The following is a 17,158-nucleotide window of genomic DNA, read 5'->3' as shown; positions in this document are numbered from 1 at the left end:
ACACCAACAGACTCAAGTCTTCTAATCCTTGCAGAAAAGACATGCAATGTGCTAAAATACAAGCTTAAAATTATACACTTAAAAAGTAAGTCAAAAGCAACTATTTGATCCTTTCTAACAAGTTTTTGAGTGAGACTATTTTTTGAGTAACTTTTTTTTTTGAGTGGTACAAAATATTAGAATTGACTAATGATTTTAGGGACAAGTAGACAAATTAAGAGAAAGATGATATTAGAGAGTGAAGTTCAAAATAAGTATACCTGAAAGGGATTTACTACAATTAACTCTTAAGGGTATCAATATCTTTTTGACATTTTCGTTACGTAATATTAGAGTTGACTAACGATTTACTGATAAAATGAGGAACAAATAATGTTAGAGCGTAAAGTGCAAAACTAGTTAAACCTTGAGGGAAGTTTTTGTGATTAATCCTTTATTATATGATCGACAATTTCGGATGTTAGTCAAGAATAATTATTCAAAAAATATTTCTCTCATTTCCCCAACAGACCATATTGCTTGAAAACCATGCTCCTGATCTAGCATCTAGCAATCAAATGAGGAACGTTTTTTTACGATTCAAGTAGGGAAAGTAGTCAGTCAGTCAGCGGATTCAGGAAATTATATGGACGCAAAATGGTTAACCACAAAAATATCGACTTGAGTGAGTGCATGAAATACGATGAATTTATCTAATCCGAACGGCTGAGTAGCTTTTAACTCATGATCACTTTGTCATTAACAATGAATAGAAGTTCCCGCGGCTAAGGATCTCCGGTACCTGAAAATGATTCATCAGCAGTACACAATGAATATTTGCACTAATCACGATCATAATGAATATTCAATGAATTTCTAATTGTTTAATGAGAGAGAATTTGTGCACGAGGAAGAAAGATGACCCAGCAGCTGCGGACCATGTGTGACCTTAAATGATAGTCTTCACCAAGTAATTTTCCGTTTCATTAAAAATCTTGGGACCACCAAATTGTTTCATCTCTCATGTTTCTTTAAAAAAAAAAAAACTTTTTCTTGTCGATCACACATTCTAAAATGAAGTAAATTAGCTTCAGGATGACAATCTGACCTAGATTTTAGGGAAAGCATTGGAACATTACTTGAAATTTTTTTTTCCTAAATCTAGCATACACCTGATATGCACATATGACATTAAGTCAACATAAAAAAAGAAAAAACTAAAAATTATAACATAAAAAAAACCCTTCTTTTTTAAAAAAAAATTAAAAATTTTCTGAGAAAATGGCATTAAAGCAACATAAAAAGGGGAAAAATTGGGAACATCACCTAAGAATATCAAGATTCTTGTGATTTGTGTTAATTGGGAAGATCAAGTACTCCACACAAATGAAGGCTTCCCGTTAATCATCATCTCTGGTAGATGATCACATTAATCCCAGCTTTGAAAAGTATTAGTTATGGTCGATATGCGTAAATTGCAAGTTGGTGGAAGCTTACTGACCATTTCTCTATTAAGTTCTGACAACGAGGTTTAGCTCCAAGAATATACCAAGAAAATTAAGTCCCATTAGTTCCAATTGTGCGGGCTACATGCAAGATTCTATAACAGCCCAAAACATTGTTCCCATACCGCAGAAACTTTTATCGTTCAATCATCAATTTGTTGCAAATTATTCCATCTTCGCATCCAACAGCTCATGGAAGTTCCCAATACCATGTGGGGATTTCGCTCATCATCAACATTAGCGAGCATTTTTCTCCTACTCTCAGTTGCCGTGAACTTTTCAGTAAACCATGTTTCAGCTGCTAAACAATTTCAAAATGAGACCGATCGACTTGCTCTGCTTGAATTCAAGAAGCAGATATATGATGACCCGTTTGGAGTCCTGAATTCCTGGAACCATTCACAGCACCATTGCCAGTGGGAAGGAGTCACCTGTAGTACTCGACATCAGAGGGTCATAGCCTTGACTCTACGGCATAAGCAGTTGTCTGGAACCATATCTCCTCATGTCGGAAATCTAAGCTTCATGAGGTTCATCCAACTTCCGGAGAATCAATTCCACGGAGAGATTCCCCAAGAATTCGGTCGCCTCTTCAGGCTGAGAGTCTTGAACCTATCAAGTAACGCAATCAGTGGAAAAATCCCAGCAAACCTGAGCTACTGCGCAGAGTTGGTAACTATTAGCCTAACGGGGAACAAGCTAGAAGGGAAAATTCCGATTGATCAGCTAAGCAGTCTGAAGAAGCTTGAATATTTTAACCTTCGCACAAACAATTTGACAGGAGAGATTCCCTCCTCCATTGGTAACTTATCGTTATTGATTGGACTCGCTCTCGACTTCAACAACCTGGAGGGAAAGCTGCCTCTAGAGATGGGGCTCTTGAAAAGGTTGGTTCAATTATTTCTTGGAGAAAATAAACTATCTGGTATAATCCCTGCCTCCATCTTTAATAGTTCAGCCATTACTGTCATTTCAGTGGCCGGCAATTCCTTTCATGGCAATCTCCCAATCACCTTACCAAATCTGGAAGCATTAGGTGTTGGGGGAAACAAGTTCTATGGAAACTTTCCAATTTCAATCACCAATGCTTCGGGGCTTGAGGTACTTGATCTTTCCAGCAATAAGTTTGCCGGCCAAATTCCGACTAATTTAGGAGATCTGACACAACTTAATTTTTTATCTCTTAGTGATAATCTCTTCGGCAGTAATTCTATAGGCGACTTGGGTTTTATTGGATCACTGACCAACTGCAGTAATCTAAGAATCCTTTCCCTGAGTATCAATAAATTTGGAAGTAATATACCTAGAGTCATGTCCAATCTCTCAAATCAACTCACTGAATTGTACTTGGGGGGAAATCAACTGTCAGGAACTATTCCAGAAGGGTTTGGAAATTTTGTCAACCTATATATCCTTAGCCTTGAATCCAACTCTCTTTCTGGGGTCATTCCAAGAGATATTGGCAAATTACAAAATTTGCAACATCTGCGTTTTGGCAATAATCAATTTTCAGGACAGATAGTCTCTACCCTATGTAACGCCACCACTCTATACCTTCTGGACTTGTCAACCAACCAGTTTGAAGGGGGCAATATACTTGACAATGTTCTTATAAACTGTCAAAATTTGCAATATCTTGATATATCTCAAAACAACTTCACTGGAATTATATCACCACATTTTTTGGAGACGCACTCATCACTGATTGCTATGGGATTAAGTGAAAATTCTTTCACTGGTTCTCTGCCTCCTGAAGTTGGAAAGCTTGTACATTTGGTGAATTTCTCGGTTTCCCACAACCAACTTGCTGGAGCTATACCCATCTCACTTGCTGACTGTTCAGATCTGGAGAATCTTTATATGGAAGCCAATTTTTTCCAAGGAACAATTCCACCAAATTTGGCTTCTTGGAAGAGCATCCAGCAATTAGACCTTTCAAGTAACAATTTGACAGGACCAATACCAAAGGAACTTGAGAAGCTTCAATATTTGAGGTACTTAAACCTTTTCTACAACGACATCGAGGGCGAGATACCAAAAACAGGGATTTTCAGTAATGCAAGCCAAATATCATTGATTGGCAACAACAAACTCTGTGGAGGCATTCCAGAATTGGAGTTCCCTCCTTGCCCAGTGATTAAGGGGAAAAACAGAGGAAAGCTGAAGGTTATCATATTGCTGTCCATTGTTTTACCAGCAACGCTTCTGGTTCTTGGTGCATTGTTGTTATATTTCTTGGTATATCATAAAGGAGAAAGAAGCATGGTGGCAGGATTCTCTAGCATGCCCCCAAGAATCGATGAGCTCTTACGGCTTTCTTACCATGAACTTCTTCGTGCAACTTCTGGATTTTCTCCAGAAAACTTAATTGGTTCAGGAAATTTTGGATTTGTCTACAAAGGAAGGCTAGAAAAAAATGGCAACAAGCTTGTAGCAGTCAAAGTTCTTGATCTTCAGAAGAATGGGGCTTCGAAAAGTTTTAAGGCCGAGTGCAAAGCATTAAGAAATATTCGCCATAGAAACCTCGTTTCTATCGTGAGTTATTGCTCCAGTATTGATTCCAAGGGTGATGAATTCAAAGCTCTAGTCTATGAGTTGATGGAAAATGGAAATCTGGACCTGTGGCTGCATCCTTCAGAGACAACTGATCAGGCAACAAGCTCAAGAAGTCTTAATCTTCTTCAGAAGCTAAATATTGGAATTGATGTGGCTTCAGCATTGCAATATCTTCACGACCACTGCGAAGCTGAGATTGTTCACTGTGATCTAAAACCAAGTAACATTCTTCTTGACAATGATCTTGTTGCTCATGTGGGTGATTTTGGATTGGCAAGGCTTCTCCCAAAACCCATCAACACGTCTTCCGAGCAAGGAACCAGCAGTAGCATTGCCATAAAAGGATCGATCGGTTATGCAGCTCCAGTAACTATAATTTACAACCTTTTTATGGGCAAGATGTTACTTAATTGTGCACAGAAGTATAGAACTTTTGGAAGATTTAATTCTTTTTAATTTTTTTATTATAATTACTCTGAGATCTCTAATCACTGATGCATAGTAGCTAATTTTAATTAAGTCATTTTGTTATAAAAGAAGGTCCACTATGCCCCAATCTAACATTTGATTAATTTTAATCACTTAGTTTTTTTTTTATAGTTTTTCTTTTACCACCCAATAATAACATGTATAGAAACAAAATCTCAGAGTATGGAATGGGTCTTGCGGCATCAACTCAGGGGGATGTCTACAGCTACGGCATTCTTTTGCTAGAAATGATTACAGGAAGGAGGCCAACAGATGATATATTCGTGGGTGACCTTGATCTACATAACTATGTTAATGGGGCTTTGCATGAACAAGTTTCTAAGATCGTGGAGCCGTTGCTTCTTCTTGAAGGAGATGAAAACAGAAATATGACTCCTGGAGGGGAAACTATTAATGGTGGAAGAGAGATTGATTGCATTATTTCCCTGCTGAAAATTGGACTCAAGTGCTCTGCAAGATTACCAAATGACAGGATGCATATGAATGAAGTTGTCAGAAAATTACATCTCATTAAGGATGTTTTCCTTGGTGTCAGGGTGCATCAAGAAAATTTTGAAGCTTAATATCCACAGGTATACTCAAGAATTTAATACAGCCTACAAGTTGAAGTCCATTTTTTCCATATTAGGTAAAGAATTTTATTCTTGACCTAGGCTTGCAAGCTAACTCGTTCTACCAGTCAAAATCTATTCCAGTCCAAACCAAAAAAAGCTATGGGTCGTGCTTACAAGCATGGAAAAAGATGGCTTCTCATACTAATGCATGAATTCTTGATTTGCAGCTGCTTACAGGTCTGAATCTCCAAGCTTTTATTTTGGACGAAGTCTTGTAAGCTAACTGGTTTCTATCGTTCAGAATCCAATTTAGACACACACACACACACACACAAAACAAAAAACGGAAACAAGAGAAAAGTTATATAAGTGTTGTGCCCACTGGCATGGAAAAGGATGTCTTCTTGTACTAATGCTTGAAATCTTGATTTGCAGCTGCTTACTGGTCTGAATCTCCAAGCTGAAGTTGTTAATGGGGTGAGCTAATGAAGAAGACACCTTTGGCTTTTTATTTGAAAATAAAAATAAATGGATGATTCAAACATATTCCTGTAGTCTTTCTTTATAAGAATTAGATGTTCAGGGAGGCTGTCAATTGGCTCAATTCTGCTTGAACATCTTAGTGCTTCCATATTGTGCTTGGATAGTATGCAATACATTATGCTTACAATGCATAGTCTTGCTCCCGCTTTCTTTGAATTTTGATTTTGCTACTATATGAAATTTCAGTTACTATCAGAACAACATAAGGGGATAAAAGGTGAGGATCAATTGTACAATAAATTCATATGTTCCCTTATTACCATATCCATGTATTAAAGCTGTGGATCTTTCCATGGTGGGGTTCATACTTTTATGCCATATCTTGATGATTTTGAACGTAAAATGTTAGTAGGGCCTAGTAAGTAACCTAGGCAATATCAGGTTGAAAGAAAAGTTAAAGAAGGAAGTGAAGGGGAAGGAGAAATGAAAAGAAAAGATAAAACGTTAAATAATTGGAGGAACTGCCAAGAAAAAAAAATCAGAAGGGAAAAGGATTTTTGAGTGAACAATTTATCCACGTGCAAGTCGCGTCCTCTGGCTCTGGCAGCCCAACTTAGGGTCAAAATTCCCGAGAAGCACAAATTGGGTAAGGTATCAATTGGGAAATGGGAACATTCTACCATCGTGGGTAAAAAAGACTCCATTGGCAGGGAGAAAAGGAAATCAAAAAAGTGTATAGGGGGCAAACTGCAATATTTTGACAAAACTTTCCTTTTTCTTTCGAGGGAATGTTTTGACAAAATTAGTTTATGAAGCAATGTGAAATACCAACTTACATGAAGGTGGACTTTTTTGCTTCGATAATATCATTAAGTATTAATCTTTTTTACACTGTTAACTGTTAATGTATATATTTACGAGTTTAGATGTATGTTACATTTATCTCAGTTTGAATTTAAATATCAAACTTTGCAAGTATCTAAAACCTGCTAGCCTATATACCAACAATGATTTGTTCGTTAAACAATCCCACTTTTAGCTTGTCAGTTTGAATTAAAATATCAAACTTTGCAAGTATCTAAAACCTTCTAACCTATATACTAACAATGACTTGTTTTTTGTTCGTTAAACAATCCCATTTTCAGTTTGTTTGAAATGATAATTGCTATTAAGCTCTTACTTGTGTTAATTCCACTTTGCACTCTTTACTCCAACTATCATTTGCATCCTTAAACTACGCTTTGCTCTCTAAACTATAAATTTTGTTCAACTTAAATACAATAATTCTTCCTGAAATGCTCAAAATTAACAGAATAATTCCCATATTCCGTTAACTTATCATTTTAACTAAAATTAACCTGATGTATTGGTACATAAATGTCAATTCAGAAACCCTTAAAACCTCTTAAAAATCAAACAAATTTTCTTTTTCTTCCTTCGTTCTTACATTTTTTTTCATTTCCTTTTCTATTACCAGATAGAAGGTACCACCATCGCCAACAGCATACAATCAAAGGTTTAGCCAAGTCCAACACCATAATCGATAACATGCATATCTCTCCATCATTGAAAATGAATATCCACATAGTCATCCGCTGCAAAACAAATCCAAAGGAAATTAAAGGCCATCCATGCTCCCAAAAATGCTTCGATCTCACACTCAACATTACCCACAATTAATACAACCCTACCTTCAAATCTAGCGGCACCTCTGCTTCCAATTTCCACTTTCAATTTACAGCAAAAAATCCAAATTTTCTGGAAACCCACAAAACCATGTTCAGACCAGACAATCCTTTAATCACCCCATATTTAAACCCCTATATCCAAAAAAAAATCCCAACTAAAAGAATTATTCTCAACCAAAACAACAATGATGGTACTAATGTTGAAGAACAAGAGACATTTGCGGTCAATGTCAAAATTGATTAAAAAAGGGTGTGATATGAAAACAATCAATTTTTCGTAACTACATCTGACTTTTAGAATTCCTCGACTAATTTTTTTTGGTTTAACCAATTTCATGGATAACCTAGGTTTGAAAATTCTAGCACAGTTAGATTGGTTTCGTGATGTTATTTGAGATCCTCAGTACTCTTGAACCTTAGTGACAACAACATTTCATCTCTGCTAGTTGGATGTCAAGAAACTCGTCCAGAAATCACTATTCTAAACACCGCTAAAATTTAAAATGCCTTATCTTAGAGTTTAGGCCTATATTGACGGGCAAGACACCGCTTGCACCTTGGATTTCAACAAATTAGAAATTTTTGCCAATTTTTTGGAGATTAAAAATTGAGTTGGAAAGGTGAAAGAGTTAGATTATTGGGTGGGCTGGTGAGGAGTAGAACAAGGAGAAGGGGCCATTAAATTAAGATGAATAAGAATCAGTAGATGAAGGTACACCAAAAGAATCTCAGTGGACTCTGAGGATTTTTTTTGTTTTTTTGGGTCTCATGAATTTACATTTTTGTCCCCAAAAAATTGTTTCTTTCGCGTTCCGTCTAAGAATTGCATTGAAGTGGGACGAAATTTATAATTTAGGGAGTAGAGTGTTTCATTTCTAAAATTGAAGTTTAAAGGGTGCAAAATGAAATTAACCCTTCTTGCTCCCCTTCGTTCTTGGTTTCCTGCATCCCCAGCTCAACTTATCTTGCTTGTATAATAATCCCAGCATCCAACTTTCCCTCTCATATTTCTTCAACTATATATTAACCGATCTCAACTCCGCTGCGGCGGTCCTTTTTGGACGGAAACCTAGACGTTTACCGAAGCTGTATGTATGCATCAGTACCGGTTAATCTCTCCATAGATTATCCATGGAAGACAAAGAAACAGAGTTCCTCTGTAAACTCACAGCAAACCATCTCTTTTTAGCCCAATTCGAGCCACTTCGGGCGACTTTACGTAGTCTCCGAGTCCGAAGCCCGGAGCTTGCCCGATCAATTTTGCAAACAATTGTAGCCAAAGGTGGCCGCTTCGACTCAGTCCTCTGGTCTCACCATTCCTGCCCTTCCCCATCCCTCCTCGCCTTTTTGTCAACCCTCGAACTTTTGCAATTCAATGAACCCGTTCTGGGGCTCTGGTCGTTCGACGAAAATAGCTTGAAATTGAGGGCTGAGTTCTTGTTGTATGTGCAAATTGTAAGTTACAGGGTGGTGGAGAGTGTTAAAAAGCATGTAGAGTTGAATGGAATTCAGGGAAATGAAGGCGGCTTTAGAAATTTCAATATCCCGGTTGAGTTTTTGGCGAAAGAGGACGGTTTTAGGATTTTGGACGAGGAAAATGGTAAGTGTTTGTGGGTTTTGGATAGGATTTCTAATGTGGGTTTGAGCCGATTGAGGCCGGACATGATGGTAGTAGAGGGAGAGGAGGAGAGGGAGGGGGTTGCAGAATCTGTTGAGGAGATTGGGGAAGAGGAAATGATGGTTTTGAAGAGGGTAATTTTGGAAAATGCAGAGGTTTTTGATGTGTTGTGTGTGAATATTGAGAAACAGCTGGGTATGATTCAGAAGGATGATTCAGGGATGGCAATTACATTGAGGACGGAAGGGAAACGAATGGAGGTGGAGGATAGGGTGTTTAGGTTGGCGCAAAGATGTGTCCAGATTGTGCATTTAGATGCTATGAAGGAATTATTGGACAAGAATGAGCTGGATGGGGTGGTTTCCCATTTAAAGTATCTTCATTTGGATTTTGGTGTGGAGGACATGGACTACCGGTATGTGCAGTTGTGATTTTACCAACATGGTTGATTTTTTTTTTTTTAATAATGTTGTAATCTTTATTTTCCTTTAATGTTTTATCGAGATTAATTGGAGTTTATGCTGGTGATTTTTGGTTGAATATGATTTTGATTGAAAATCAGAAGTAGAAAGTGGAATTTTGTTGGCTCTTTCGTCTGTATCCTGACCTTGTCCAATGAACCAGAATTGACATGCATGGAAAAGGACACAATAGCGTGCTTGAATTTGAGAGCGTTAGATTGAGAGGATAGATTAAAATATAAACTATTAGAGGAAAGAGTTTTCCAAGAAGTTTGCTGTTCAAAAGTTGTGAAATATGGAGATTGAAGACTAGTTAATGGTATTAACATATCTACACATATTGCTTATGAAAGGGAGAAAAGGGAATTCTCATCCAGGAGGAATTAAATGCTAATGAAAATTGCTATTTGTTGACCATTATCCCATGTGAATTTGAAGTTTTTAGGATTATGCAAATTTGAAGTCAATATTATCCTTTTGCAAATTTGAAGCTCAATGTGCTGTCTGGATATGCTAAACAAACTAACAAACAACTTTCTGATGATGAAAAGGATATGTTACTGGATTGACGTGAAACTGGAGAAGCTTTTGTTTGCTCGGTTCTCACATACTTTTCGAATTACCAAATGAGAAGATTTTTTTTGAATTTGTTCTTGAATTTGCAGTTGGTATCTTTCATATGGGAGTGAGCCAGCAACTTCTGGAAAAATATAGAAATAGTTTTTTTTTGTTTCTTTTTTTTTTTTTAATGTTTAAGTATCTTGAGGGTGTGTATTTGATATCAGTCTAAATTGCAAATAGAAGCCAGTATCCACTTTGGCATCTTTGAAAAGAGAATACAACTATTTGTGGATATCTGATCTGTTTGATTCATTGGGCAATGAGTCTAATGTCTTGATAAAATACATCACAACCATGAAGCTCATGAAAGTATTTAAAATTATTGACTGTTTGATGTTTTCCAGCAGCAGTTATTTGTTAGGGTAGAATTGGGAGGAAAAATAATAATTGAAATTGTATAGAAGCAATTGAAATTGTATAGAAGCAATGAAAATTTAGGAAAGATACTTTGTAAGTTAATGGGCTAGGTAGTTATTGTTAGGGTCAATGTACTATGTGATTCTCATATGAAAGGAGGCTGGAATTGATTACGTGTCCTGGAATAATTTGACCATTCTAAGCACAGGATGTGCATTATTTAATCAACATAATTTGTTTGAGGATTTTATGAATTTGATGCTTTGGAAGTGGAAACTTGTTTAGGCATGTGTGTACTGTGCAGTTATCTTCTTTATCACTTTGTATATTGGGGTTTTGTTGACATTGATTACTTTCTCGTAGAAGCTGGGCTTTGTTATCTTCTCTGTTTTTCTGATGGTTCAACATTGGAAGTTTTGAATGTCATGAGGAATTAGTGTATTGATAACTGTTATAGACAGTTATGGTTTACTGTAGTCATCTGCCAATTGATGTAGAATTTAGATTGTCAAGAGGCTTGAAACTTATGTGTGCACCTCATTGTCTTTTCATTCTCTAAATTCCTTCCTAGGTGAAAATTGGTCTCTTATGAAACATCTTTCAGATTGTCAAAAGTCGAGAGACAAAAATAGTATTCTCCTAGTCACAAATTTGTTATCTGCAGATTGCAGAAGCTATTTTTTTTTTTTTTGCTCCATGAGATCTTAATTTTTCATGCATAACAAACCAACAGAATATTCATAAGTAATTAAAATTCTGCTATATATTCTCTTTCTATTGCCACTTCTTAAAAGTCACCAAAAGAAGGGGAAAAAAGAGAAATGTACCAATGATAAGACAGTTATTTTTTTTAAGACAGTTACTGTTAACTTTGAGATTTTTTCTTTGTTTCCTTTTAATATGTCAAAAGCTTGAAGAAGTTCTCCAGCTATTTGATTCAACTCCGTTTTGTTGTTGTACTAGAATGGTTTTGGAAGGTCTCCTCAGGAAGGTTTTGCCAAGAAGAGTTAACTATGGAGATTCCTGGTTCGCCGTGCGAGATAAATTGTTGTCAGTTTATGGAGAAGCACTTTCTTCATCTTGCATCCGTCTTGTTCAGATGATTCAGGTGGTATTGATGTTTAGTCTTTAAACATCTGAGCTGCTGAACTTATTTGCCAGTAAAAAATAGTTAATTGTTCATAATTTTTGCTATGGTGCTTATGTTGAGTCACCCTTAACTGGTTGTAGCCGGCTAGTGAAATCTTGTAGAGTCCTTTTTGACACAGAAGTAAATGTATATTTTTTTGGCTATCCTGATGCTATTATTTCTTTTCCATTCTAAGAAAAAAGTGCACACTTATTCTTTGTATATTAGTTCCAAAAATATCTGATCTTCTGTGATGGGAAGCTATTATCTTGCAATTCAATTTTTTTCAAGGACTTAATTTGGCTGAGGATTTGGTCGTATTTTACCGCTTTCCTGTTAATCCAATAAGTTAATAATCTATGACTGCAAATAGCAGTGAAAGCTTCCTACCTGCTCTTGCAAGGTACTATCTGCAATATTGATAAATTGAAGTAGGAATTAATTATAATGGAGAAGAGTAGAACTACATCTGCACCCTGCAGAAAGGAAATTTGTGTTCAGGATTCACCGAGGTGCAAGCACTCTACTTGAAGACTGCTTTAGGTGTGTAACATAGTGGGAGCAGTTGTGGGATGGGAGGCTTTCTGCACACCAAAGACACTAAGTATAGGAATGTAAAATGATGCTTTGGTGCATGGTCATAGAGCTCTGCTGCATGTGACATTGAACGTGAATTTCCTCTAGAGTGGCAACAGCGGAAGAAATCTCTTGGGTGAATTATAATTTGGCAAGTTGAGCATGTTTGATGGAGGTTGAATTTCCTTGACAATGGAGTCAGCTAAAATGGACTGAAAGGGTGATGGAAAAATGGTTTACCAAAAAAAGAACAAAGGAATCATTTTTGTTTACTTTTAGATCAGGTGATAATGAATTTGGCAAGTTTTCTCCATATTCTGAAAGGCGCAGACAAACTTGCTTCAAGATATGGGTTGCATGTAAGGTTCCTATAAATGGGATGTCCCAAAGGAAGACTTGCTTTCAATAGGAAGGGGTCCCGCAGGTAGGGGCAGTTTTCAGTTCTGATGGTCAGTATTTTATATACATTGCTTATTGTTTTGCCATCTTTTCCTGAAAATTGTTGTGTTCAAGGGTTGGGCTTCCATCTCTAATTGAAGGTTGTGGGTTCAACTCAGAAGATTGTAAACTTGAGGCAAAGAATGTCAAGCCTCCTGAATGATGGACTCCTTGGCATTTTAAGCTCGGTAAACTTCAGATGGTTGCTCTGATGACAAGGACATGCAAAAGGACTCTAAGATGGTTTCTAGTGTATGACGTTTGTTTAGTAGTGCAGTTTAAAGGGTGATTGTCTGTCTTAACATCATGGTATGCTGTTGTCAAGTTAGCTGCATCTTTCAGCAGGCTATATATAAGACTGCATTGTGGTGGCTGATCCCTCATGTTGATATGTCTTGTTTTTCTGCAGATTAATTGAATTCTGCTTCTCATTTACTCAACTATGCAACCAACATTTTCCATCGAATTCATTTTCCATTCTGTTGTTTGATTTCTTACTCTCTGTTAGTGGTAGATCATCTATTTGCATATTCTTGGTGTCTGTATCTATCTACCCCACTTCCTTTTCCTTCTTCAGTTCTTATATCTTAAACTGATCTTTTTCTATTTCTCTTCATTCTTCCATCTTTTGATTTCATTTTGCTTCTTTCTGTTCTGCTGCTTCAATTTTTCCTTCCCTTGCCTGATTCATCTTCACTCTTTCTTTCTCCTGTGATTTCTCTTCTGCTTCGGTTAGTCACCGCCTTCATCCGATTCCTTGTGTCAACTATAATTCAGGGAGCAAATTGAACATTAATGGCCTTCTTCAACTGCTACAGTTTAGATACTATATCTTATATGGCAATTAGCATTAATAGGCCTGGAAAAATGGAAAACATTAAAATGTTGATACCTGACCTTGGTAGTAGTAGTTAAAATAGAAGATTGAGAGTTTGAACAAAAACTGTTCTAGCCTCGTAAGGGGGGTGATATTGGACGTTAAGTTTTGCATTTTGACACCATTGACTCTCTTGGGGGTTATTTTGGGTGGAGACACTCCAGCAGCAACTCAGCCATTTGATTGCCGATTTTTCAGACGTCAGAGCATGACTTTTAAACATTTGATGGTGATTTCTACAGTTAGGGTTCTTTACACATACTGCTGATTGCAATCAATCAGCCATCAGTCTGTCCGGGAAGCCCTCTTAAGAAATATCCCTAAAGGGATCTGTAGAGCTACTATAGGCTTGAATTTCTCAACTGCATGCATTGGTGGAAAGAACGCTGGATTGTTAGCTGATAAGCTTGGTTTTAAGCAAGCAAATCTGTTAGTAGCTGCATAAAGGAAGTATGTAGACCAGCGGGCTCCTTGTGTTTGCAGTTTCTGTTCTTTATTAAGGTTTCCATCTCTTTTTTTTAATTCAATAGTTGGCCTCTTATCTTGTTTCTGATTGAAGCTCCAGTATGATTAAATGAGGATGAGATTTCGGTGGCTGATCTTTAGCACTTGCCTTCAAACACACAAGAAATGGCGGCTATTCTTGTGACCATTTTACCCCTTTTTAGACTTCCTGCTGAGTTCTCCTTTGCATTTAATAGTGGTGAACATTCTCTGTTGTTAAACGATTATGTCCTTCATGCGCATTTGAATGGAGGAATTGCAGAGTTTTTTTTTTTTTTTTTTTTAAAATATGTCAAGACCTACATTTGTACTTAGGTAGGAAAGTTAGAAATTCTTTAGCACATTCTTGATTGGTGATAGATTACTTATTTCAGCCTGTATTGTAACTCTTTACAGGTTATTCAAGATGAGTTACTTTCTGAGGAAATAGAGACATTCAAAGCTTCTGAAAATGGCAGGATCCATTTGCCCTTTCATCGTCTTGAGAATTTTAGTGCAGAAATGACGCCTGAGACGACTTCAAACATCAAAAGTGTTCAGTTGAATATTGCAACATCAGCTTGCACGAGAGATATGTACCATTATGCTCGTGTTAGTGGCTTGCATGTTCTTGAATGCACCATGGATGCTGCTCTGACTGCTGTGCGGGATGAACAACTTGAAGAAGCTAGCCATGTACGTGTCCTTTCCTGTGCTCAAATTGATTCTACTAGTTTAACCATCCATTTGACACTAGACTTTTTGCCATTGAAAGTTGATTTATTTCCTTAACTTGCCGTTTTTTATATTTCTTATTTGGTATCCATATATGTGGTAGATTTTGTCACTTGCTCCGCGACTTCAACCCCTTGTTGCTGTCATGGGCTGGGATCTTTTGTCTGGCAAAACTGCAATGAGAAGAAAATTGATGCAACTTTTGTGGACCACTAAATCACAAGTTCTTCGCTTGGAGGAATCCCCTTTATATGGTAATAAGTCAGATGAGGTAATATTTTGTGAATAAAAGCTTCGTAGTTTAAAGTTTTTAAATGTCATATGCAAATCATGCCTTAGCTGTTGTACTTTCTTCTGACGTCCGTTGCATGGTTATGAATCGATGCATGACAAAAATGTATCAAGTTGTCTGTTTATGTAGATTGAATGTATAAACTTACACGTGCACAAGCACCAGCACTTTCTGATTTTGTCTGTTTGTCTTGGCAGGTTTCCTGTGTTGAACAGCTCTGTGATACATTATGTTATCAGCTTGACCTTGCTTCCTTTGTTGCTTGTGTCAATTCTGGCCAATCATGGAGTCTGAAATTGTCAATACTCTTATCTGGCAAGGACTCAAAAGATGGTGGAGATGAAGATTTCCAGGGGGATCCATTTGTTGAGAATTTTGTGCTGGAAAGATTGTCTGTTCAGAGTCCACTTCGCGTAAGAATTTAAATGTGTTTTCATCTTGGCCTAGTTGGCTGTGTTGGCCATGCAGTGTCAGTTGTCTGTCAGAACTATTTCTAGTCCTAATTGTTATGAATGTTCCATGCAGTGATGGATTTCAAGCCATTTCTTGCAGAATCTCTTATATTTATCTTTTGTACGATTTGATGAATATATTCAGTTACTTGTTGGCTGCACTAACTTTAGGTTCTCTTAGATTAGGATTAGATAGTTCTAGATTGTTGTTTGTTCCCCCCCAAAAAAAAACCACAATTATGCTGCCTGAGTTTTTAGAGATCTATTAAAGGGAAAATATGATAGGAATGCTTAAAGATGGTAGTTGAATTCTGCTTTAACCATCTTCCGAGGATCTCTTACTTATGTAGTTGTCATGTTAAGATACTGTCCCATAGCAATTCCTTAAATTGGGCTTCTGTTTGTTTTGCTTGAATTTTTAGTTTTTTGAATTGTATTATCCAGAATGATAGTGTTGAATGTTGCATGAATTAGAGATCCTTTGGGTAACAGATATTAGAAGATTCTACTTTGGTTTAAAGTCTTAAGCTATGAAGTTATTGAATACTATCACGTGTATCAATGAGTCTGTAATCATCGTTTCCATGTTGGTAAATAATTTGCTAAAATATGTGAAAGTCTCTCCTCTTTTTCGGACATTTACCTGTAATTCCTGATTCGGAACATGCACTTTTAAAAGTTATCCAAAAGTATACCTTCTCCTTGCTTTGGTCTTTATTTAATCTGGACTTTACAAACTGCTTGGAACAATCATTTAGTTGGATGTGAGATATTCAAATTTGGTTCTGATGAATTTATTTTACATAAGTGCTTAGACAGTCCATACCAAATACCATTGCACCAGGCTTTTAAGAAAGTAATTTTCTCTATACAAAATGTAAACTAGTAAAGAAAAAGCTCATCTTAAGGCTTTCTCTCGCTGTTTTGCAAGTTCAGTGCTTCAAGCTTCAATTGAACAATATTTGTTTGAAGACTGTTCCTTCTGCAATCCTCTCTTTCTCTCTCAAACACACACACACATGCAAGGGTCTCATTTGCCTCTTTGAATAATGTTGAATTATGTAAAACACCCTAAGGGTTGGGGATTCTTTTGGTTTGCCACCATCAACATGATTATTAGGCTCAATGCATGAATGCAATATTCCTTGTCATTTTGACTTGTGACAAGAAAAGCCTTTGATTTCCTTCTATAACTTGTTGTCCATCTTAGCCTTACAGTAAATTGCATGTAACCACATTGCAGTTTTCCCTAGTATCACTTGACCACTTGTATTACCTTTTCTTTAGAGGCACTTTATTGAAATTTGTTTTCTGTAGTTGTTTTAATCACTGAATTTTGGCTCTCAAAACTTTTCATTAGTCATTAAGGGTTAAAATATTGTATAACATAGTTGGTTGTGACAACCTAATTGGTAGAAATTCCTCTGTATTCTGAAAGGCAACAACATAACATCCAATCTCTCCAATGGGGTCTATATGGATTAGGTGTTTTTCGGGGGTATTTTTCAAAAACTACACTGTAGCATTGTATTTTAAAAACTTTTCACTGTAGATGTATTTTGGGGTGTTTTTAAAATTTTGTGGGGTATTTTTAAAAATTTGTTGAATCTTCCACCACCACCCACCATCCCTCCCCTCCTCCCCACCACCGCTACCGCCCCCCTCCCTCCTCCTATCTCCGCCCTCTTCCTCTTCCTGCCCCTCCTTCCTCTTCCTCCCCTCCTCCCCTCTCCGCTCCTCTCCCCTCCCCTTCCTCTCCCTCTGGTTTGATTGCGGCCACTGTGACCAAAGGGGGAGGGAGTGGAGGGTCCGGCTATGGGAAGGGAGGGGAGAGGAGAGGAGTGGGAAGGATGGGAGGGAGGGAA

General features: G+C 37.1%; 2 protein-coding genes across 7 annotated transcripts in view; both read left to right on the top strand.

Annotated features, from left to right (window-relative positions):
• Positions 1–1,480: 1,480 nt before the first annotated feature.
• LOC113703519 (uncharacterized) lies at positions 1,481–5,782 on the top strand. 4 transcript variants are annotated; one of them, XM_072062236.1, is made up of 4 exons: positions 1,481–4,462; positions 4,689–5,101; positions 5,311–5,357; positions 5,519–5,782. In XM_072062236.1, exons 1-2 carry the CDS (start codon positions 1,677–1,679, stop codon positions 4,783–4,785), a joined length of 2,883 nt encoding a protein of 960 aa, XP_071918337.1. In that variant the 5' UTR covers positions 1,481–1,676; the 3' UTR covers positions 4,786–5,101; positions 5,311–5,357; positions 5,519–5,782. The 4 variants fall into 4 exon arrangements, with proteins under 4 accessions (XP_071918337.1, XP_071918340.1, XP_071918338.1 ...); XM_072062239.1 differs by having other exon boundaries at positions 5,209–5,320; XM_072062237.1 differs by having other exon boundaries at positions 5,183–5,320.
• Positions 5,783–8,203: 2,421 nt separating this feature from the next.
• The window catches only part of LOC113704100 (uncharacterized), a 35,017-nt gene continuing 26,062 nt past the window's right edge, over positions 8,204–17,158 (top strand). The window contains exons 1-5 of one of the 3 annotated variants that reach the window (XM_027225763.2): positions 8,204–9,287; positions 11,275–11,419; positions 14,232–14,510; positions 14,653–14,820; positions 15,039–15,254. In XM_027225763.2, the coding sequence (XP_027081564.2) occupies positions 8,386–9,287; positions 11,275–11,419; positions 14,232–14,510; positions 14,653–14,820; positions 15,039–15,254 (1,710 nt within the window). In that variant the 5' untranslated portion in view covers positions 8,204–8,385. Of the gene's footprint in view, positions 9,288–11,274; positions 11,420–14,231; positions 14,511–14,652; positions 14,821–15,038; positions 15,255–17,158 lie in introns of those variants that run through there. The other 2 variants (XM_027225762.2, XM_072060826.1) reach the window with 2 other exon arrangements.

The sequence above is a fragment of the Coffea arabica genome, chromosome 8e (genome assembly GCF_036785885.1).
Source record: "Coffea arabica cultivar ET-39 chromosome 8e, Coffea Arabica ET-39 HiFi, whole genome shotgun sequence".
NCBI lineage: Eukaryota > Viridiplantae > Streptophyta > Magnoliopsida > Gentianales > Rubiaceae > Coffea > Coffea arabica.
The sequence above is the reverse complement of the archived record's forward strand: the minus strand, read 5'-3'. Positions and strand labels throughout refer to the sequence as shown.